This window comes from Enhydra lutris, unplaced genomic scaffold (assembly GCF_002288905.1).
Source record: "Enhydra lutris kenyoni isolate GAN:26980312 unplaced genomic scaffold, ASM228890v2 scaffoldscaffold77, whole genome shotgun sequence".
In the NCBI taxonomy this organism is placed as follows: Eukaryota; Metazoa; Chordata; class Mammalia; order Carnivora; family Mustelidae; genus Enhydra; species Enhydra lutris.
In genome coordinates this window covers 283772-307057 of record NW_019154161.1, presented here as the reverse complement: position 1 = coordinate 307057, position 23286 = coordinate 283772, and the positions used below count along the sequence as shown (strand labels likewise).

The 23286-nt window shown below is 41.8% G+C and overlaps 2 protein-coding genes across 2 annotated transcripts in view; both read right to left on the bottom strand.

The window, feature by feature from the left end:
* Window positions 1–23286, bottom strand: part of LOC111160768 (zinc finger protein 729-like) — a 411473-nt gene that overhangs the window by 367105 nt on the left and 21082 nt on the right. Inside the window, 3 exon segments of the mRNA XM_022524112.1 lie at window positions 10835–10875; window positions 11037–11141; window positions 11212–11302. Of these exon segments, the coding sequence (XP_022379820.1) occupies window positions 10835–10875; window positions 11037–11141; window positions 11212–11302 (237 nt within the window).
* Window positions 1–23286, bottom strand: part of LOC111160787 (putative protein ZNF720) — a 44136-nt gene that overhangs the window by 6410 nt on the left and 14440 nt on the right. The gene's annotated exons all lie outside the window — the stretch shown is intronic.

The window sequence follows — 23286 nt, the reverse complement described above, 5'->3', positions numbered from 1 at the left end:
GAGGTAGAAATAAAGGAAGTTTCCACGGGACTTTTCATATGTTAACGTAGACTGACAGGATCTTGGGAGGCCGGGATAATGTTATTCTAAGATTGTCTTTTGTCCTTAGCAAAGAGTCAACACGCAAGGCAGTTGAGCTCCCAGAGGAAGGTCACTCCACCTGTTTCAAGGACTTGCCAGTGGGCTGCCGGCAGTAAGGAAATCAATGCCTTTGTTTCCCACAGTAGTAACTGGGAATTCTAATTCCTCAATATTTTCACTTAAGTTTAGCTATCCTAGAAAATGTTCCGTGGCTTCTCACTGTAAATGTGAAGTTATCTCACTCCGGTTCCCCTGGTAACTGAAACTGAAACCATTTAAAAGCATCAAATGGAACAAAATCAAAATGGCTGCCTTAAAACACCTGGGGGGGCATTTTTTTTTTAAATAAATCTTTTTTTTTTAAAGATTTTTTTATTTACTTATTTGACAGAGATCACAAATAGGCAGAGAGGCAGGCAGAGAGAGGAGGAAGCAGGCTCCCCGCTGAGCAGAGAGCCCGACGGAGGGCTCAATCCCAGGACCCTGAGATCAGGACCTGAGCCCAAGAGAGGCTTAACCCACTGAGCCACCCAGGTGCCCCTGGGAGTCATGCTATTAAACTAAGTAACTTTTTTTCTTGTTTGAAAACCTCCCCTCCTCCCTTCTTAGACTTTTTTTTTTTTTTTTTTTTTTTTTTTTTTTAAGGAATCTGGCAGCACACTGAAAGCCTGATCAACAAGGCTGGCCGCACAGACACAATTCTTGTCAAAACCAGGTAGATCCTGTTGAAGGAGGAGCGTGAGCTTTTTGTCTCAGGGAGTCAAAGAGTAAATCTTGAGGACAAAGGGGAGTGAATAAAGTGGTAGAGTTTTATTAAGCAAGGATAATGGAAACTCTCCAGAGTGAGAGGGGTCCTGATGGGGTTGCCAATGTGGGCCTCCATCGACGGTCTTATATTCAGAACTGACCCGGGAGCTAGTGGCCTTAACGTTCTTGAGAAGCCTCAGTTTGACTAAGGACTGGGGATAACATCTTTAATGGCTTACTTCTTCTTTGGGGTCTGGTTATTTTTCATTTGTCACAATGTGACTGCCATAAAAGACTCCAACCCAAATGCCCAGGGCAGGGTGGTCTGGTTTGTTTCCTTATCCCTGGTTTCCTTGTGTGTGAGCATTTCTGCGATTTCTGTGAGCCTGATCATGGAGCCCCTACCTATCACTCCCTACCCAGCCCCACATGTCCTTTCTCAATGAGGCCCTTCAGATATAAATCAGTAGGTCATATACTTCGGGGATGATTGCCAAACTGTATCTTGGTGGGGCGTGGGGGTTAGAGATAAAGAACTTTCCAAAGGAATTTTTATCTGTTAGAGCAGACTTACAAGATCCTGGGGGTCGGGCTAAGACTGCCTTCTGCCCTTAGCAAAGTGTTAACATCCAGGCAGTTGAATTCCTAGGGGAATGTAACTCTGCCTGCCTCAGACTTGCCAGTGGGCTGTAAATACAAAAGAAATTTATAATTTTTCTTCTGTCTGTTTCCCACATCACTGCATTTCCCTACAAAACCCCCTGACCTTTCCTCCAGGTGGGCTTTCGGTTTGGAAAGCCCGGACCTCTGCGCCCTCCTTTGCCTCACAAAGCAACAAAGGTACTGTTTCTCTTTATCCCAAACTCTGCCTTTGTCTTCTGTTTTGGCTTTGAAGCATGGAGGTCATTTTTTTGCCAACAGAATAAAGGTATAGGAGAGGAAAACATTTTTTTTTCATCTCTTCTCAATTCTTTGCGCTTTTTTTAAAAAAGATTTTATTGATTTATTCATTTGAGAAAGAAAATAAGTGAAAAAGAGAACACAATCAGGGGGAGCGGCAGAGAGAAAGGGAGAAGCAGGCTCCCCACTGAGCAGCGAGCCTGATGCCGGACTCGATCCTAGGACCCTGAGATCATAACCTGAGCCAAAGGCAGAGGCTTATTAACCTACTGAGCCACCCAGGTGCCCCACAATTCTTTGTCCTAATAGTTAAGCAAACACAAGACAGGTTCACAAGAGAAAAAAAAATTCTTAACATGGGAACCTCAAAGATACTGAGTAAGGGACAGGTGGGGCTACATGACCAGGCTCAAAGAAATCCCAGATGTGGAGAAACTCCGAACTGTAAAAAAGAGCAAAACAAATAAACAAAAAAACAAAAACAGAGATAAGGGAATAAAACCAGACTATCTCATTTTGTCTTAAATGTCAGAGATGAGATACTCAAAAGAGAAGTAATCATTGTGCTATCAGTGGTGACATCAAGAAGATTTAAGTTCCCTGGTCAGTTGTTTTTTTTTTTTTTTTAAAGATTTTATGTATTTATTTGACAGAAATCACAAGTAGGCAGAGAGGCAGACAGAGAGTGGGGGGAAGCAGGCTCCCCGCTGAGCAGATAGCCCGATGCGGGGCTCGATCCCAGAACCCTGGGATCATGACCTGAGCTGAAGGGAGAGGCTTAACCCACTGAGCCACACAGGCACCCCAGGCAGGCAGGTCTTTAAGCAATGTTCATCCCGGGGTGCGGGGAGGCGGGGGCGGGGTGGGGGGGTGCTGGGTGACTCAGTCCTTTAGGCATCTACCTTCGGCTTGGGTCATGATCTCAGGGTCCGGGGATCAAAACCCACATCGGGCTCTTTGCTCAGCAGGGAGTCTGTTTCTCCCTCTTACTCTCCCTCTGCCCCTAACCCCACTCATGCTCTCTCTCTCAAATAAATAAATATTTTTAAAAAGCTCATCTCTGGTATTAGCTCTCTTCCTGGGAGAGGTGCCTCATCTAATTTATTCTCAGTACATCTATCAGCCTCCAAAAAGAAGGAAATCCTTCCATCTGCAGCAACAGAATCATCCTAGAGGACGTTTTGTTAAGTCCAATAAACCACACGCAGACAGAAAGACACTGTATGAAATCAGAGATGCAGAATCTTTAAAAAAAAGGCAAAATTATGAAAGATTAGCATGTTTGTTCCCAGGGGCTGAGGTGGGGGAGAATGCTCAGATGTTGGTCAAAAGCTAAAAAAGCTCACTGTGCAGGATGCAGAAACACTGAATGTTGAACGTACAGCGTGCTGACTGAAGTCAGTAGGAGTGTATTGTACACTTCAGATTTTCTAGAAGAGGCCATCTTAAGTGTTCTCACCTTTCACACACACACCGCCACACACAGATCTTAACTATGTCAGCCGAAGGAGGTCTTTATTCCACTGACTGTGGAAATTATGTTGTAACCAGGACCCGAGGGTACAAGGACACCTGGCTGCACGTGTCCCAGACCTATTCTGCCTCTCACGCTGACAAAATCCAAAGGCAAGAAAGACGACTTTGGCCGCCTCAATTGTGGCCCCAGACTTTCCAGCTGGGTTCCTTCTGCCTCGTCTCCTGGCTCAGGAGGAAGACCCTGAGGGCAAAGCATCCCCTGAGGGGAACTGAAACGACCCCTGAAGCCACTGGGACTGCCCTGAGCCAGAGAGACCCCACCCCCTCACTGACCCCCAGACAAGGACAGATTTAACCCTGGCTGCCTGCCCGCCGCTACCCCCTCGCTTTTGCCCCCCATTTTCCTTCTGTAAACCTGGACGTGTTTTCAGCACTTTGGAGAGCGTCTTTGGGACATTCCTGGGCTGTCTTGCGGGTGTGGGTCTCCCCGAAGTAACTTCCTCTCTCGTCTCCCCATCATGGGTCTTTCTGCCTTGGATTCTGTCAACAGGGAGTGGCCAAACCTGGTCTGTTTGGGACCCCAGGAGCTGCGTGCCCACGCGCCCCTCCCTGTGCCCTGGCCAACAGCGGACAGATGAGCGGGAGCAAAACGAGAAAGGAATCTACTTCAGGGAGGCTGCCACAGCGAAGGCCGCGGAGTAACGTCTCAAACATGGGTCTCCGAATCACGGACCGTGCTTCCAGGTCTGAATAAAGAAAATAAAGGACAAAGCGAGGCGGAACATGCAGGCCCAACACTGTATTGGCGTGGGGCATGTGGGGTCTTGTTGGCTCAGGGCAGGCCCTGCTGTTGGAAGGTGTAGTTTCCTTCCCCTTCCTGGGATGCTGTGCTGCTGGGCCTTCTGCCTGAGCTAAGAGATAAGCTAGGGAGAAGACCGGAGTCACTGACAGATACAGACTAAGGCTGAAATGGAGACAACTGAAGACACTACTGGGTCCTCTTTCCATTTCACAATATAAATGTATTTACTTTTTAAAACTTGAGGGGGTGCCCAGGAGGCTCAGTCCTTAAGCGGCTGCCTTCAGCTCAGGTCATGATCCCAGGGTCCTGGGATCGAGTCCCACATCAGGCTCCCTGCTCTGTAGAAGCCTGCTTCTCCCTCTCCCACTCCCCTGCTTGTGTTTCCTCTCTTGCTGTGTTTCTCTCTGTCAAATAAATAAATAAAATCTTAAAAAATAAACAAACAAACAAAAACTTTGAGTGACTACTAGATAGCAGAAATGGAAAGCAAGCTGCTAAATGGGTTGGCTCTTGAAGCTGTCACAGAGCAAGAAAGCCCTGTCCCCTTCCTGGGGAGTAAGAATTCCTGTCCCCTACAAGGTTGTTCTACCTGCACGAAGAATCAGATTGACATGAGACAGTTTAACAGAAGAGAATAAAATTGAACAGCACACATATGGGGAATCCACAAACCCATGCAAATTCCAAAGTCAGGCAGGCAAAATGAGGTATATATGTCATCCCGAACCAAGAAAAAGTAGGAGCAGGAGTGTGGGATTTCAAGGTGAAGAAATGCAATTGACAGGGTACTAAGGAGAGGAAATTCTGGATAGTTGTCCCCACCCCTCACCAGAATGTGCCACTCTGGGGTGTGTATTATTTTGAGCTGAAAGCACTTGAGATCCTATAGTCTCAAGAGAAATGTTTGTCCCTCACTTCATCACATCAAAGAATCCAAATTAAAGGTCTTTTTCAGAATAAAGGTTATTAACAAATAAATTTTCTCGGAGTGACTCATCTCGATGATCAGGCAAATGTCCACCAAACAGCCGCTTGTCCTATTGCCCCATGAACTACATTCCTTTCCTCTGAAATCTCGGGTCCCTACCCCCTTCTCCTCAGTTCAGAATCACATATACACCTCATTTTGCCTGTCTTTAAAATTTCCATGTCTATACAGATTCCTTGTACATATGCCATTAACTTTGATTTTCTTTTGTGAATCTGTCTCATGTCAATTTGATAGTTAGTCCAGCTCGAAGGACCCTTGAAGAGGACATGAGTTCTTGCTCCTGACACTGGGAATTAGATGTCTGCTCTGCCACACGATGGACCACTCAGGTAAAATGTATCTCCTGTAACGACCCGTGTTTGGGAAAGGGCCTCCAGTTTAGGTTCCTCTCTGTAGTTAAGGGAGGCGCAAAGGTTTCTCTTGGGCCCATAGGGTCTTGGTTGCCATCAACTCCAAGTAACCCACATGCCAAGTGGCACATTCTGACCCACTTTGAGGCACAGAATGTAATGAGAAAGATGGAAAATAAGGCACCAAACACACAATCGTTGTGATGTAGTCTTCGACTGCTGGTGAGACTGAGAGCAGATGGCCAACAAAGAATTCTTGAGGGGTCTTGGGTGCAAAAAAAAAGTGATTTTATTAAAGCACAGGGACAGGACCAATTGGAAGAAAAATGTGGTCAGGAATGGCTGATTATACACAATGGAGTTGGGGGAAGTAAGGACAAAAGAAGGCATCCGCAAGATTCTCATATGCTAAAGAAGACCCTCAGGATACTGGAGACCCTGCTGTTGTCAAGCTAAGGCTGTTTTTCTCTCTAGCAAAACATTAATATTAAGACTGTTGGGAGTTTCCTGGAAGAACGTCACACACATCCCACCCGGGAGTGTGGCCGCAGAGAGGCTGTGGGGTATCACCTTCTGCTTTGTCCTTAGCTTGCCTTCTGCTCCCTTATTATTTGCTTCCATATATCTGATTTGGGGTGTCAGCCAAACATTAGTACCTACCCCTGGGGTGTGGGAGGAGCAGCGAACCAAACCTCTGACCTGCTGTTCAGTGAGGGGAGAACCCAGGGTGCGGCCAGACCTAGAGAAGCTTCAGAAGAGAGGATTCTGGGAAGAGCTGGAGAGGCAGAGGACTCGAGGCTTCTGATCTCCTTGCTTATTGGATATTCCCAGTTCTCTCTTCCTAAATTTGCCTACCAGAAACTTTGTATGATTATTTTCTATGTAAGCCAATTCCCTGTTTTATAACATGAAATAATAAGCAATTTAACATAAACACAGAGATTTCTGGGACAATACTATTAGAAACTGAAGTTAACCCTTGAAAGACACGGGTCTGAAGTGCATGGGGCTACTTGCACAGAGATTTTTTTGGATAAATACAGTAGAGCACTGGGAATGTGTTTTCCTTATGATTTTCTTAATATTTCTCTAAGTTACTTTTTTTTTTTAAAGATTTGTTTATTTATTTGACATACAGATCACAAGTAGGCAGAGAGGCAGGCAGAGAGAGAGAGGGAAGCAGGCTCCCTGCTGAGCAGAGAGCCCGATACGGGGCTCCATCCCAGAACCCTGGGATCATGACCTGAGCAGAAGGCAGAGGCTTTAACCCACTGAGCCACCCAGGCGCCCCTCTAAGTTACTTTTTAAAAAAGATTTTATTTATTTATTTGACACAGAGAGAAAGAGACAGTGAGAGAGGGAACACAAGCAGGAGTGGGAAAGGGAGAAGCAGGCTTCCCACCGAGCAGGGATCCCGATGCGGGGCTAGATCCCAGGACCCTGGGATCACGACCTGCGCCAAAGGCAGACGTTTAACGACTGAGCCACCCACGTGCCCCTCTAGTTTACTTTTATTGTAAGACATAGGCTTAGAGATATAAATGTATATGAGTATATAGATATTGATATGGCTATAGATATAGATACATAGAGTCAGTATGTAATTGACTATGTTATTGGTAAGGTTTCCAGTCAGAAGCTGACCGTTAAGAGTTAAATTTTGGGGGTGTCAAAGTGACACATGGATTTTCCACTGCATACCATTTGCTCCAGACTATAAGTCTCTGGATGGTGGGGACCATGGCTCTTCATCTCTATTCTTCTAATGACCAACTTAAATAGAAACAATTGCTTTTTCTATCAGTTTGCATCTCCGTGTTCATCACAGTAGCTATAAACACATTGCAATCATGAGAAAAATAGAAGACAAATTCATTTTTAGAGATAAAAAAGCATCTGAGTAGGCTTTCTCAAATGTGTCAAAATTGTGAAATTTAGGGGGAAAATGATGAAATTAATACAGAGCAAAGGATACTGCAGAGATACGATGCATACAGAGTGCTATTCCGGATCGCATCCTTGGGGAGGACGAAGGCTAGGTGGAAGGCAGCAGTCAGAGACAGGGGCCCCCACCTAAGAGAGAACCACCTTTCAAAAGACTTTACGCTGCCCTGGAAGGAGCCCTCCACCCTTTCCCATGTGATAGGTGACAGATGACAGGCTCAGGGAAGGTTAATCAGGCTAAAAGAGCCCTCCTAAGTAAGCTACAGAAGCCCCAGACTTAAAGGTCCCAGTGGCAATCCTCTTGGGTTCCCTCCCCCAGTCACATGGTCATTGCTCAATAAACCTTGTCTTGCTGCCCACCCCTCGGTCTACCTCTTCACTCTTCAAAGTGGGGGTGACCAAGAATCATGGGCATGAATGTAGAAAAGAATCCTGTTACGGCAGGTGGAAAAATAATTAAAATTCGTGAAATACTAATAATTCTGAAACATCTATAATGTTAGTGTGCCATTTCTAGTTGCAAATTTTGTCCAAAGGACCATAGTAGGGGCGCCTGGGTGGCTCAGTGGGTTAAGCCTCTGCCTTCGGCTCAGGTCATGATCCGAGGGTCCTGGGATCGAGCCCCGCATCGGGCTCTCTGCTCAGCAGGGAGCCTGCTTCCCCCTCTCTCTCTGCCTGCCTCTCTGCCTCCTTGTGATCTCTGTCTGTCAAATAAATGAATAAAATCTTTAAAAAAAAAAAAAAAGGACCATAGTAATGTCACAGTAACAAGGGAAGAGAGTGAGGACTCTATAAGAACTCTGTATTCTCTCTGCCACACCTCTGCAAGGATTAATGTATTACATAATAAAAACTTACATTAAAATTATAGCTTTAAAACATAATTACAGTTACATTAATGTTGAATAAATATCCTTTTTAAAAGCCGTGTCCTTTTTTCCTCCCTTAGATGTTTCAAAAGCAATACAACTTCTTATTAGATAAAATACTTCACGCCTTTTGTCCCCAACTGTATCACTTTCATTTTCCAAGCTTGGTGAACGTTTCCTCCATAAAACTGCTTGCTAAAACTGAGACTGCCAAAGACTATTCTTGTAACCTGTTCCCTTTCAAAAGAGAAAAGCTTTGGCATCAAAGCTTAACACAAGCCAAGAGAACCCCAGCACATCACCAAATCCATTTAACTTGAACTTGAGCACAAAATGTTCATTATTTGCTACCCACCATAGTTCTTCTTGCCTATCAGCTGACACATCCACCTGTATTTTCTTTTGTTCCCTGCAGCTCACTATTACAATTATAATGGAAAACACTTAAATACACTAGTGGTTTTCCTTGGGCATTGTCATCTATCAAGACTTCAACGTATCTCCTAGGGCATGAGACACAATGTTCACCACTTAGTCTCCAATGCCTGCATTGCCTAAAACCCAGCTTTCCCGTGGCTTCACCTGCCATCAGCTGCGTCATACTCCTGAGACAATTTCCCTCACCACAGCTTCCTGAAGGACCATTTGACATGTCAGCTTATCTTTGTGGAACTGTCTTCAGAACCTCACACCCAGATGAATGTTAGGCAAATATGCTATTTCATGTTGAAGGATACAAATTCCAAGATATTTCAAGTATTTCCACATTATTATAGGACACAGTTCCATTACTGATTAGACTCTGGCCTTATTGCTGGGACCAGTAACACAACACAGTTGTACAGCTGCTTCTATGATAATTATGTGTGTGTGTGTGTGTTTAAAGATTTTATGTATTTATATTTGTGCGAAAGAGAGAGCACGCACATGAGAGGGGGTTGGGGGAAGGGCAGGGGGTGAAGCAGACTCCCCGCTGAGTGGGGAGCTAAGTGCAGTACTCCACCCCAGAACCCTGGGATCATGACCTAAGTGGAAGGCAGACACTTAACCGACTGAGCCACCCAGGTGCCCTCTATGATAATTACAAAAGGTTTCAGTGTATGGCTATAATTTATTATTTATTACTGGAATGGATTATCTTAATTCACAATTTTGCCTAAAATGTGAATCACTTGTAATCGTGCATAACATTCTCTGAGCCATGAATATATAAAAGATGAACATGGAGAAAAACAGACCAAGAAAAACAGACTACTTTCTTCTCATCTGAGATGAGAAAGTTTTATAATTTCTCTAGGATACAGAGAAGAGCCTGAAAACACAATGAATATTACTCAAGAAAATAATAAAAGGGCTGACCGTTGGGAAACACGCATTGATTAAGGCCGAGTTGTTCAATTGCTTCCACACAGTCTAATGAAAAGGAGAAAAAATCACAATGATGGCAGAGAAGGTATAAAAACTACAGAGATGCTCCATTAGGACAAGGATACCAGGGGAGGTATTATATGAGCAGAGGATCTAGGTGTGCATTGTTCCTAGCAGTGTGCTGGCCTGTCAGCTTGTGCATGTACAGAATGGAAACCATAGTAAGTCATAAATATGAAACATCTGGGCACATCTGAATGCCGTATGGGGTAAGTTTGTGTTTGTCACAAAGCAGAACAGAACCAGATCCAATACTTAACAGTGTTTGTGAAGTATTTGTCGTTCTTCTTGTCTCATACATATATAGAAACTGTGATATGGACCAGCTCATGTAGAGTCCAGCACAGGACACTGGAGAGGCCAATGGAATACGGGACTGTAACTTAATGCTTCTCCCAACCAGAGTCCTAGGACTGATGATAGTGGCCTGGAAGTCCTTCAAGGGGACAGAGTTGCCAATGGACAGACCTCTGGACATTCTGTGAAACTAGAAAAGAAGTCTCCATGCAAAACCGTGGAGAAAATGTTTCACACCAAAAGCTGCTAAGGTGTCTGGGATTCCACTTAGAAATTATGACCGACAGGTGGCCACATTCAGATAACTGAGAAGAATGTCTCAAACTTGCCCTGGTTCCCTTGGTGTAAAGGAAAAACAAAAATGATGACGTAAGATGTAGAATCCTGCAAGTTTCCACTGAAAATCTAGACCAGATCAAGGTCTTAAAAGTGCTGTTGGCATAGTACATTCTGCTGTGGATCTCTGGTATTTATTTAAATTTGTTTTCTCATTACATAAGTTGCCATTTTTTACATTTTTAATGTTTTTATGCTGTATAAACTATTTTTTCCCCAAAATGTATATTTAAAACAAAGGATTTCCCCTATTCATTACATTTCTAGGGTTCTGAAGATTTTTATTTATTTATTTATTTATTTATTTGAGATAGAGCAAGAGAGTGAGAGCAGGGAGGAGGGGCAGAGGGAGAGGGAGAAGCAGGCTCTCCACTGAGCAGGGAGCCCAATGCAGGGCTTGATCCCAGGACCCTGAGATCATGACCTGAGCCAAAGGCAGATGCTTAACCGACTGAGCACCCAGGTGCCTCTATCTGGTACACACTCCCCAATGTTGAGTGTTAAGTTCGGGGTAAAGACATTACCACATTCTTTACATTTGTACCTAGTATCTCCAGTATATATTCTCTAATGTATAGCAAAGTGTCGGCTCTAGTTAATGATTCAGTTATATTCTCTACATTTGTAGGGTTTCTCCCCTGCATGTATTGCCCTCTGTCAAGGAAGGCTTGAAATTCAAAGGTTTTGCCATATTTTTTATATTTAGGGGGTTTCTCCCAGTATGAACGCACAGAAGTTTACGTAGGTTTGTAGTTCTGTTTCAAGGCTTTGCCATATTCTCTGCATTTGTTGGGTTTCTCCCCAAGTATGTATACTCTGCTGTCAAGGGAAGTCTGAGGAATAAAGGCTTCCACAAAATCTTTACATTTGTAAGTTTTCTTCCCAGTATGTATTCTCTGAAGTCAAGGAAGTTTTGAGTGCTGGCCATGTTACTTACATTTATAAGGTTTCTACCCATTATACTTTCTTTGATGTCAAGAAGGCTAGAACTCCGGGAAAAGGCCTTACACGCTCTTTACATTTGTAAGGTTTTTCTCCAGTATACACTCTCTGATTCAAAAAATTTGAGTACTGGTTAGGGCTTTGCCACATTCATTACTTATGGAAGGTTTCTTCTCAGTATGAAAACTCTTTGTTGAGCATGTTCGAAGACTGTGCTTAAAAACATTGCCACGTTCAAAAAAAAAAAAAAACAAAAAAACGTTGCCACGTTCTTGCATTTTTAAGTCTTCTCTCCAGTAAGGAAACAATGACATTTAATAAGGCTTGAGCTTTGATGAAAGACTTTCTCACATTTATTTCATTTGTACTGGTTCTCTAGAAGTGGAGTTCTCTGCTGTTTACTAGGACTTGACCCACGGATAACATCTCCCCCAGATTCACTGCATTGGTAAGTTGTGTCTCCATTGTAAACACCTTGGTGATTATTAAAGGCAGATCCTTAATAAAGACCGTCCTAAGTTCACAACACAGAAAAGTTGATCCAAATTAACTTGGCAGCTTTCTATCATCTCTCTTCCATCATCGCCTGTTTTTCATTAGGTTATGTGGAGTGAAGTGAAATCGGCCTTCATGGAAGCATATGCCCCAACTGCCAGGCCCTTTATTCTTTTGAGTGATGACCCCTGTGTATCCAGGTCCTTCTCTGTGTCCTGGGGAATTACAGAATCTTCTCATCTTATGAGAAAAATGTACTGTTCTTCTCTATACCGGCCGTTTATATGTTCATGCCTCACAGAGCGTTCTATACAATTACAAGCCAGTCCCACTGTAGGTAAAACTGTGAATTCGATAATCTATTCTAGTAATAAATATTCTAGTAATAAATACAGAACGACAGCTATAGAATGAACGCTTTTATAATTATTACATAATTCTCCATACAATTATGTATTATTAATGGTACCAACAGACAAGTTTCAGAGACTAATCAGGAGCGAAATAGTGTGAAGAACGCAGAGACACTCAAAATATCTTTGAATATGTATCTTTCAATACAAGATATTGTATCACCTAATATTTACTTGGGTGTGGGGTTGTGAACACCGTTCCACAGGGGGATGGTTATAAGTCTGATGGTCCTTCAAGAGCCTGGTGCCCCTCAGGGTCAGTGCAGAATCTCTAAGTAGCGACAAGAATGACCATGAACACTTGCCACACTAGGTCCTGCCTTAATGTTACTTCAGGAGGGCAGAGAATCCATTTACAGTGAAAGGTTAAGACCCACAGAAATGCCTATGATCACAACCACAACTACGGCTACCTGTAACCTGCACTGAGTGGAAGCTTCTTACTCCAGAGAACCCTGCTCAGGGAGAGGACACATCACACCTGCATCAGAGGACCCTGCTCCGCCAGCACAGACCCATGCTCTACCTGATGGCCCAAGACTAAGCCTCACTTTTCTGCTACCTGGATCCCTATGGGAGCGTCCGGTCATTCTCAGTGGGGACACACTCTGCCAGGGACTCTTTTAAAACCTGTGGTGTCCCATGTAGATAGGGTTTAGGCTAGCATGAGAATCTAAGTCTCCTACCACTTTAAAGAAAGAGGAATTGGTCATCTAGGGTCCTCTCCTCCCTCCAGAGAAGGAATCTCCTTTATGGTAGCCCGGTGGGAGTCCCCCGGGTCCCTCACACTGTGGTAAGGAATAATGGACATAATCGTAGCTGTCATGCTGTACTTAAGGTCTCCAGATTTTACTCATCCTGAATAACTCAAATTGTGTACCATCTGATCAACATCTCCCATTTTGCCCTGAGTCAGCTCCTGACCATCACAACTGCACTCTACTTTTATGACTCGACTTTATTAGGTTCCAGATATAATCGAGATAATACAGTTTTCGTCATTTTGTGTGGATTATTCCTCGTCACATAACATCCTCGAGGCTCACCTACTTTGTCCCAAATGGAAGCACATCCTTTTTTAAAGGCTGTATTTTGGATATAGGTATCTAGATAGATAGATAAATAAATACAAATATTAAAATAGATGTTATATATTATGTATGGTACATAATATATTCTATGATATATATTTTTATGTCATAAGTAATATTACATGGCATATATATATTTTATATATACATATATAAAATATATATATATTTTAATATATATACTATATATTTAGAAACTGTACATTCAGGGTAAGAATGCAAGTCATGATGGTGCAACATTCTGTCCCAGAGCCACCAGTTAAGTCACATGTGTACAAAGATCCACACTGCATGAAAGGCATAATAGTAGACCTATACCTTCAACTATAATTGTATAAACATGAGAATTTCAACAAGGATGTTGTCTTTATAATTTTTGTGGGATATGATGTCGTTTCATGTTGCAGTGGATTCATCTCTACTAGTGTGAAAAGGCCAGCTTCTGGGAGCCTGGGTGGCTCAGCTGGTTAAGCGACTGCCTTTAGCTCAGGTCATGATCCTGGAGTCCCAGGATCCAGTCCCACATCGGGCTCCCAGCTCCATAGGGAGTCTGCTTCTCCCTCGGACCTTCTCCCCTCTCGTGCTCTCTCTCAAATAAATAAATAAAATCTTTAGGAAAAAAAATGTGAGATATGTATATATCTCACATTTTCATTAACTGCTCCTCCTAGAAAGCAGGGAAACTACAGGGAGATGACTCTTCCTATTTGCTAAAATGGCTAAATGTCAAAAGAAAAAAATAACACCAGTGTGAAGGAATTAAAATCACCATATACTGCTGGGGTGCCTGGGTGGCTCAGTGGGTTAGGCCTCTGTCTGCAGCTCAGGTCATGGTCTCAGGGTCCTGGGATCGAGCCCCGTGTCAGGTTCTCTGCTTGGCAGGGAGCCTGTTTCCCCCTCTCTCTCCGCCTGCCTCTCTGCCCACTTGTGATCTCTCTGCCCAATAAATAAAATCTTAAAAAAATAAATAAATAAAATCATCATATATTGCTAATGAGAGTTTACAAAGTACAGGAAAATTGGTACATACTTAAAAACTCAAACATTTTTCTATCTTGTTAAGAAAATATAAATACTATGAGAACTCTCGGAACTACTAATCTGCCCTTTCTGCATTTTTCCATTCATACATATTTCACTCCTATAGTATACAATAGGGAAACAGAAGACAGAGCACACAGCCACCTATGGAGACCCAGTACCTACATGTTCATGGTTATCACAGAACACCTAGTGCCCAGCTCACAGGATATTTTGGGGATGAAATCACATCATATATATTATGTCCCCACTGTGGTGCACCATAACTTCCCTGTGAACACAGAATCAGTGCTCAGTCAACATTGCAGTAATGTATACGCGTTGTTTTCCAGATAGAGACTTGCTCAGACATTAGCACTCACTAGCCTCCTTTCTGTAAAATTTAAAGTGCTAAGACAGGATGTGGTCCTTCAGGATGGTGATGGTGGTCTTTTCTGGGACCTCGTGAGGACAGGACACTCACCAGTACAGTAAACTCCCAACAGTGAACAGTGAATAGTAAATTCTTTCCTGGGAACTCACCAGGAGTTGTTTGTGTTAACGTAAGATGGTCCGTGTGGGACCTCAGATATGCTGTGCTTGCATTCTTCAGTGTAGCCACTAAAGGTGGGTCTATTTGATTAAAATTTAAAATGTGGACTATCAAGGGACATCCCGGGGATGGAAAGAGGGATGCTAGGTATTACCTTGGAAGCACTGCTTTCTCTAGAAAGGTAAACTGACTACCCAAATTGGAAATCCTGTGGTCTCTTTCATCTGAGTCTGTGCCTCAGGAAAGTGAATGGCAACCGAAGCAACCCAGAAGTAGATAAGCCCCGAACTCTGTTCTCTGAGCTGTTCTGAGGAGGAATCACGGAATGGCAGAAGAGCAGAAGAGGACAATTTCAAGGTCTGAGTGGTCATTTGTGACCAAATCTGAAGGGACAATTTTTTTTTTTTTTTAAAGATTTTATTAATGTATATCACAGAGAGAGAGAAGAGAGACAGAGGGAGCACAAGCAGGGGCGCAGCAGTCAGAGGGAAAGGGAGCAGCAGGCTCCTGACACAGGGCTCAATCCCACGACCTTGGAATCATGACCTGGGCTGAAGGCCAACACTTAACCAACTGAGCCACCCAGGCTCGGTCCCTGATCCCCACCTGTTCTGGGGTACTCTTCATTATGGAAGATGCCCTATTCAGGTCCTTGAGTGGTTCCCCTGCATTCTCTTTGTGCCTATGCGTGAATTTCAGCAAGAAGAAAAGGAGAGGGTATCAAAACTCCAGGTGTGATAACAACTTTGGTCAGCAGGAGGACTGGTCTGTCCACAGTCTCTGGTCCCACCTTGCCTGACTGTGAGCTCAGGCGTGTGGGCCTGGATGACATGGGATTCAGACGTAGTGCTGTTGGAGACCACGACTGGTGACGGGAGGAGCACATGACTGCACGTTTGGGCTCTGAGAGGGGCGGTGTGTACCACAAGTGCTCCGTGCGCCTGTGCAGCACGGGTGGGAAATTCTGTCTGCGCAGGCGCTGTGGGGAGCCATTACTAAGGGTTACGTCAGAGGAAGTGAGGGCAGAGTCGCACTGAGCTGCTGCGGGCATGTGCGAGAGTGGGCGGAAAGGGGCCCGGAAATACGTCACACGGAGTCTTCCACCCACTGACCACACAGGGAAGATGTCTGGGCCACTGAGAACGTTCTCCACGTGACAGGTGGTACTACGTGGTGTTAAAAGATGAAAGTATGTACCTTCAGATGTCCCAGAGTTAATTTCACCAGCTGGTTTGTTTTCAAAAGTTTAGGTATGCTCCACTTGCAGGAGCTAGGAGTGGGGTTCTTGGTTTTTGCTTTTAAGGTTTTATTTATCCACTGGACAGAGAGAGAACAAGCAGGCAGAGTGGCAGGAAGACGGAGAAGGAGAAGCAGGCTCCCCCTGAGTAGGGAGCCCGCTGTGGGGCTCGGTCCCAGGACTCTGAGGCCATGACCTGACGGAAAGCCTGTGCCTAACCGACTGAGCCACCCAGGTGCCCTAGGAGCGAGGTTTTTAATGAGAGGATGTGGAAGGGAAGCCAGGACAGTGTTTGACTAGATATACTTTAAGAAGTTACCTCATTTTGGAAGGCTATTTGACTGTAAGTGTTCGCTCTTAGGTTCATTTTCTTCCATTCCAGTGTAATGACCGTGAATTGAGATGTGGTTTCCTTTCAGACACTACCAAGGCATTACAGACACTTCCATCTATGGCTTCCCGGTTTAATTTCTCTAACAGTGGAAGCATAGTACTTAGGACACTATGGGGATTCTGCTTTGTTTTTCATAGGTAATTTAGAAACTGTACATTCAGGGTAAGAATGCAAGTCATGATGGTGCAACATTCTGTCCCAGAGCCACCAGTTAAGTCACATGTGTACAAAGATCCACACTGCATGAAAGGCGTAATAGTAGACCTATACCTTCAACTATAATTGTATAAACATGAGAATTTCAACAAGGATGTTGTCTTGTAATTTTTGTGGGATATGATGTCTTTTCATGTTGCAGTGGATTCATCTCTACTAGTGAAAAGGCCAGCTTCTGGGAGCCTGGGTGGCTCAGCTGGTTAAGCGACTGCCTTTAGCTCAGGTCATGATCCTGGAGTCCCAGGATCCAGTCCCACATCGGGCTCCCAGCTCCACAGGGAGTCTGCTTCTCCCTCCACCTTCTCCCCTCTCGTGCTCTCTCACAAATAAATAAATAAAATCTTTAGGAAAAAAAAAAAAAGGCCAGCTTCCTATAGCACTGATTAAGGAATGCAATCTGACAGTTAAGTTTGATATGACAATATTTATGTAAATGAACCAAGTACAAAATATTTTAGTGTCAGTGTGTGTTATAGTCTGAAACTGTGTAAGAAGGAAGCTCCACCTCAACCTCAGAAATTATTAAGCCCGAAGATCAAACTATTATTGATTGGGGGCAATAATGGAAATTTTTACTTTATTTAGATGTTTTATAAGTTTATAACTTTTTAAAAGATCTTATTTATTTGTCAGAGAAAGCACACAAGCAGGAGAGCATCACGCAGAAGGAGAAGCAGGCTCCCTGCTCAGCAGGGAGCCCGAGCGGGACTTGATCCCAGGTCCCTGGGACCTTGACCTGAGCTAAAAGCAGATGCTTAACGACTGAACCACCCAGGCATCAAGAGAAGAGGGAAATTTAGACACAGAGGTGTGTAAAGCGGAAGGCAGGGGCAGAGTGATGCATCTACAAGCCAAGGAAGGTCAAAGATAGCTTTGAGACTTAATCGTTGAGATGAAGTACGGCCCTGCCAAAAGGTTGGCTTCAGACATCTAAGCACCTCCAGAACTCTGAGACAATTTTTTGGGTTCTTTAGCAAGCCAGTTATGATCACTTGTACAGTAGCCCTAAGAAACTAACATGGATCCTGTCCTCTCTTCCCTTGTGGCTCTGTTACCCAAAGCTCTCAAACTCTGTGCTCTCCATTTATCCCTGGCCCTTATTCTTACGTACTGTATCACTCCCCATTTTTGGGCTATGAATCTCGACCTAAAGTAGCAATGCACCTTACTCCTTCAGTGACATCCATGGTGGATATGGTCCTTGACGATACCGTTAATCAGTATTATGAAACATCCTACCACAACTCTGATTTCCTATATTTTTGTGGAAGGTATGCACTAGTCATACAGTCCCAATATTCTAATTTATAAGATGTTGAACTATTTTTAGAATTTATTTGCATTTTTCCATTTAGTTTATATTAAAGTTTTACCCCAATAAGGCCATACCACCTACTAGACAGTCCATTCTAGAGATTGTACTAATTACCTCTATATTTCAGAGTGCTTTTCCCTACTCACCTATGTCTGTTGCCACACTGTTTTCAGATTCTCAAGCTTCAACATCAGCACCTCCCTGGGTCCCCAGCCTGATGGCCTTCTTTGCAGACTTCAGCCCTGGCAGCTCTCACAATCGCATTAGCAAATTCATTAAAGGAAATCTTCCACTCTCTATATGAGAGATAGACATCTATCTCTATATATGATAAGCCTGTATCTATTTCTGTATCTGTGGATCTATGAAATATGGATAAAAAATATACACAGATACATGCATATCCATTCTATTGATTCTTTGGAGAAACTTCAGATTTTAGTACCCACACATTTTCTTCACCCAACATCAGCCTGCTGATGTTAACTAATGCTAATAATACCATATATTATGTCTAATTTGATAAAATTTCCAGAATATGTGTTTTGAAAAATTATTTTTGTATTATCACAAAAATTAAAAGAGGAGAAAGTGAAATGCCAAATTCCATATGAAATCTTATGTGTGTGCATGTATGTGTGTGTTTAATTATTACTTGAATTTATGTAGTCTTTGATATTTGTCATTAGTATTAGGTTTTCTTATACAGGAATTTCTTATTTTGAGTTCTTTTTAAACAGCTTTGGGCACCTGGGTGGCTCAGTGGTTAAGTGTCTGCCTTTGGCCCTGCATCAGGCTCCCTGCTTCGTGGGAGGCCTGCTTCTCCCTCTTCCTCTCCCCCCTGCTTGTGTTCTCTCTTCTGCTGTTTCTCTGTCAAATTAATAAATAAAATCTTTTTAAAAAATTAAAACAGCTTTATTTGGATATGATTTACATGCCATATAGTTTACCCACTGAATGTGTACAACTGGTATCTTTTTAACTAATTCACATGTAGGTAAGCAAACCACTGTCAATTATGGAACATCTTATCACCTCCTAAGAAACTTCATACTCCAGCTATCACCACTCTCATCGTCTTATCCTCATGCCTAAGCAACCAATAATCTGCTTATTTGACTTTTCAGTTTTCATCAACTATTACTTACATATGACATTATATAAGTTTAAGGTATACGATTTAATGATTTGATATATGTATGTATCTTGCAAAACACTTACCACAGTAAGTTTAGTTAACATCCATCACCTCACAGTTATAATTCTTTGCACGTGTGATAAGAATTTTTAAGAGCTACTCTTTAGCAACTTTCAAACAGGCAATATAGTATTATTATAGCCAGCAAATATTCTATATGTGCACCTCGTTATCTACTCATCTGACATTAGACACAAGTTATTTCCATGTCTTGCCCATTAGGAGTAATGCTGCTACATGTTCTTTATTTTTCACATGGGTGTAATTTTTCTAGGTTTGTACTTGTAACTGTTCCATGCCATTGTCGTTGGAGAAGATGCTTGATAGGATTTCAATCAAATTTATCAAGACTTTTGTGGCCCAATATATAATCCATACTGGAGAATGTTCCTTGTGCACGTGAGAAGACTGTGTTTTCTGCTATTGTTGGATGGAATGTTCTAAGTCGATCTGCTAAATGTCATTGAAATCTGTTATTTCCTTATTATTTTTTGTCCATTATTGAAAGTGCAGTATTGACGTCCCCTACTATTGTATTGCTGTCTCTTTTTGTTCTTGTCTATTAATAGTTGCGTTATATATTGAGGTGCTTTGATGTTGGGCACATAAGTATTCCAGAGATTCTTTGTGTTGACTCCTTTATTTTATTTTATTTTTTTTAGAGAAAACAGATATTTATTTGAAAAAAACATAGATCACTACTATATTTATCCAACAAAATTGGTTTTTAAAAGTAAGTGACTCATATGTATCCAATCTTTGACCATAACAACACGCAATGCACAAAAGATTACCATATAGCTAAAGCACAAAAAACAATAAGCAGAAGTAAATGTCTTCTTGTTATAGACACTACATAAATACACAAACCTACACCTTTACTACAAACAGTTCATAAGTATGTGTTAGCCACCTTTTGCCAACAGGAAATGAGTGTTTTATATTTGGTAAATGCATATATAGTGTATAAGACTTTTAGTCACACATAATGCAGTCTAAAAATCAAAGTAGAATGTAAGGTTTTCTTACACAAAAATATACATTTCAGAAAGAACCCAACTTGAACTAAATCCACTATCGTAAGTATTTCAATGGTGACATATGCAATGCCTACCATTTGCATTGTATACAAAGAAAAGCTGCCCCGAAATAATATCAGGAATCTTACTAAAGGATATTATGATAACCTTTCTGAAAGGACAAGTTCATTCTTTGGGGACTTTAAATAGCAGAGAACAATGTAAATCAAATTACATGTAAATAAAATATGCACTGTGTAACAGCCAGAGGTTAGAAAACTGAATACTGTGGAAAAGATTTATTAGCCTGTACAAGGTGGTTTCAATAAACTATTGGCTATTTGTTACAGTAAATTACCAAGATTATCATTGCCCAACAGTATTTTTCCCACACACATCAAAATCTGGAAGCAAATCTTTCTCAAATTGTCATTTAGTGTTCTTTTTTTCCCAATCCTCAAAACACAGAAATAGATTTTTAAATATCAACTAGCCATTTAGGGAACACATAAGATACAGATGTCCATAAACATTACACAAGCTACCACGAAAATACTTGGAAAAACACCATCAATATTTATGGGAAAATATGTTGTTTTTAATAACGGTTAAGTATTTTATGAGTTATATAAACACACTATTCATGCCTACCAAAACCAGAATGGGGCGAAACCTTTTTGCCATTCTGCAAAATACCACATAATTAAAAACACTGCACAATGTAACCCCTTTATTTTATAATGACCATGCTGTGTCTTACTACAGTCTTTGGCTTAAAGTTTATTTTGTCTCACGTAAGCATAGCTACCCTGATTTTGTTTCATTTCTGTTGCTTGATATATCTTTTTCCACACCTGCACTTTCAGTCTCAGTGTATTCTTAAAGCTAAAGTGAGTCTCCTTGAAGGAAAATATACTTGGGTCTTCTATTTCTTTCCATTCAGCCAGTATCTATCTTTTGGCTAGAGAATTTAGTCCCTTTATACTTAAAGTGAGCAATGACACAGGTATGGAGTTACTTTTGTCATCCTTTTCATTGTTTCCAGTCTGTTTCCAGTCTTTCTTATTCATTTGCTCTGTATCTTTGTGATCTGATGATTTTCTATAGGGATATACTTAGGTTATTATTTTCTTAGGTTATTGTTTTCTCCCTATCTGTTGTGTATCTATTACAGGTTTTTGCTTCCTGGTTACCATGAGGCTTAAAGTAGCCATCTTATAACAGTTGATTTTTAAGTTTTTAACCACTTAATTTTCATACTAAAACTTTTTCAGGCCTGACGAAACTCAAAAAATGTGAATGAACAACTGTATGTCATTTTAGGGAAGTTATTTATTCTATTTCTGGTATCTGCTGATTTTCTCATTTCAACCATATCAACTGATACTCTGAACTTACAACGACTGCTATCATGAAGGTGCTTCAGTAGTTTACTGGACTGCCATTTCTTGTCTCTTAAAGACCAATTAGTAAATGATTTTGTCATATCCAGGAAGTCTTTTTTAGTTTTAATGAATGGAGAATGATGTTCTGAACACCTATTTCATGGTAATTTACATTAATGTTCTAACCAAGAATAGTATCTCCATTTAGGTTTTCCTTATATACCGCGTATTGTATTTTCGTTCATCTTCCACAGAAAATCAGATATGCATAAGACCCACCGAAGGAAGAAGGGCAATTCATAGCTTTGATGCAGCAACATTCAGCCACATAATTTCACACCCACTAGGCAGAAATGAATTTTCTAGAGCGATTGAGAGTAGAAATGCACTGATATTTACTAGTCACAAATCTCACATAAGGTCAGTGTAAGACAAAAACACATTGAAATAAATTGTACTTATGCAAAAATCTATCCCTTGTATCTTTTGAAGCATAAGAGCATATACATTATCTAAATGTTTAATTTTGTATCATCCCTTATAAGTATTTTGAGGTACTGTCTAAACAGAGTAATGTACTCCTTCCTATTGATTTCTGTGACACTGACATTTGATGTTCAGTTAAATACATTTCTAAATACTTATGTTTTTGAAGTTCCCTTTCTGTACTCTGATGTTTTCTAAAGTGTGTATTTAAAAAGAAGGTCTTTCCTCATTCACGCATTTGTAGGGTTTAAATCTAGTGTTCATTTTGGGATATCGATTCAGGACTGAATTCCAGTTAAAGGTACTGCAACTTCTACACTTTACGGTTTCTATCCTGTGTGATAGCCGTGATGTTCATTAAGTCTGGAGTTCCGGTTTACCACATCCTTTACTTTTGTAATGTTACTCCTCAAAATGAACTCTCTGATGCTGAGTAAGGCTTAAGGACTATAACAGGCTTGCCAAATCCATCATATTTGTAAAAATGCTCTCCACAATACATTTTCTGACCAGGAATTATGGTTTGCCATTGCTTAAAGGCCTTGTCACATTCTTTATGTTTTGTAACTCTCCAGTATGAATTCTCTAATATGGAGTACAGGTTGAGCAATACTTACAAATCCTCTCACAGTCACTACTTCTGCCACTCCTGTTGTTACATGTGTGCTCTCACTGGGGATCTGGTATCTCTTCTGAGAAGCAGCAGCTGGGAAGATTCTGGCACCCCCAATGGCCAAGAAGAAGCCGAAGGAAGGAGTCAAGACTGTGGTTAGCAAACTAATGGAAAACGACTATGAATGACAGGGTTTGTCAAAGAGGCGGATCAGATTCCGATTTGATGGGCACGCACTCAAGGAAGCAGATACACCGGCACAGATGGAAACGGAGGAGGGAGATACAACTGATGTGTTCCAGCAGCAGACAGGAGGTGTCGACTAAAAAAGGCAACGTGCTACTTCACTGCAGAACTCTGCTCCTCCAGACAGAGAAGACAGTCTCAATCAGAAAACCACAGTTTGGTTCCACCACATCCTGACCACTACATACAGTTTTCTCTGTTCTTTCATTTTCCCCTTCCCTGTTCCTTGATTGGACATGAAGGAGCTGTGTATGTGCACAAGCATATGGTATTTTTCTTTTAAACAAAATGGCCAATGGTTCGGTTTAATCAACATCAAGAGGTGATGGGTTGGCCTTGGGAAAACCTGGATCTGTGAAAATACTCCTTTGTTTTTCCATTAATGGCATGGTCATTCAGCTCTTATCGTTATATTCCAAAAGTCATTTTGCTCTATTTAACA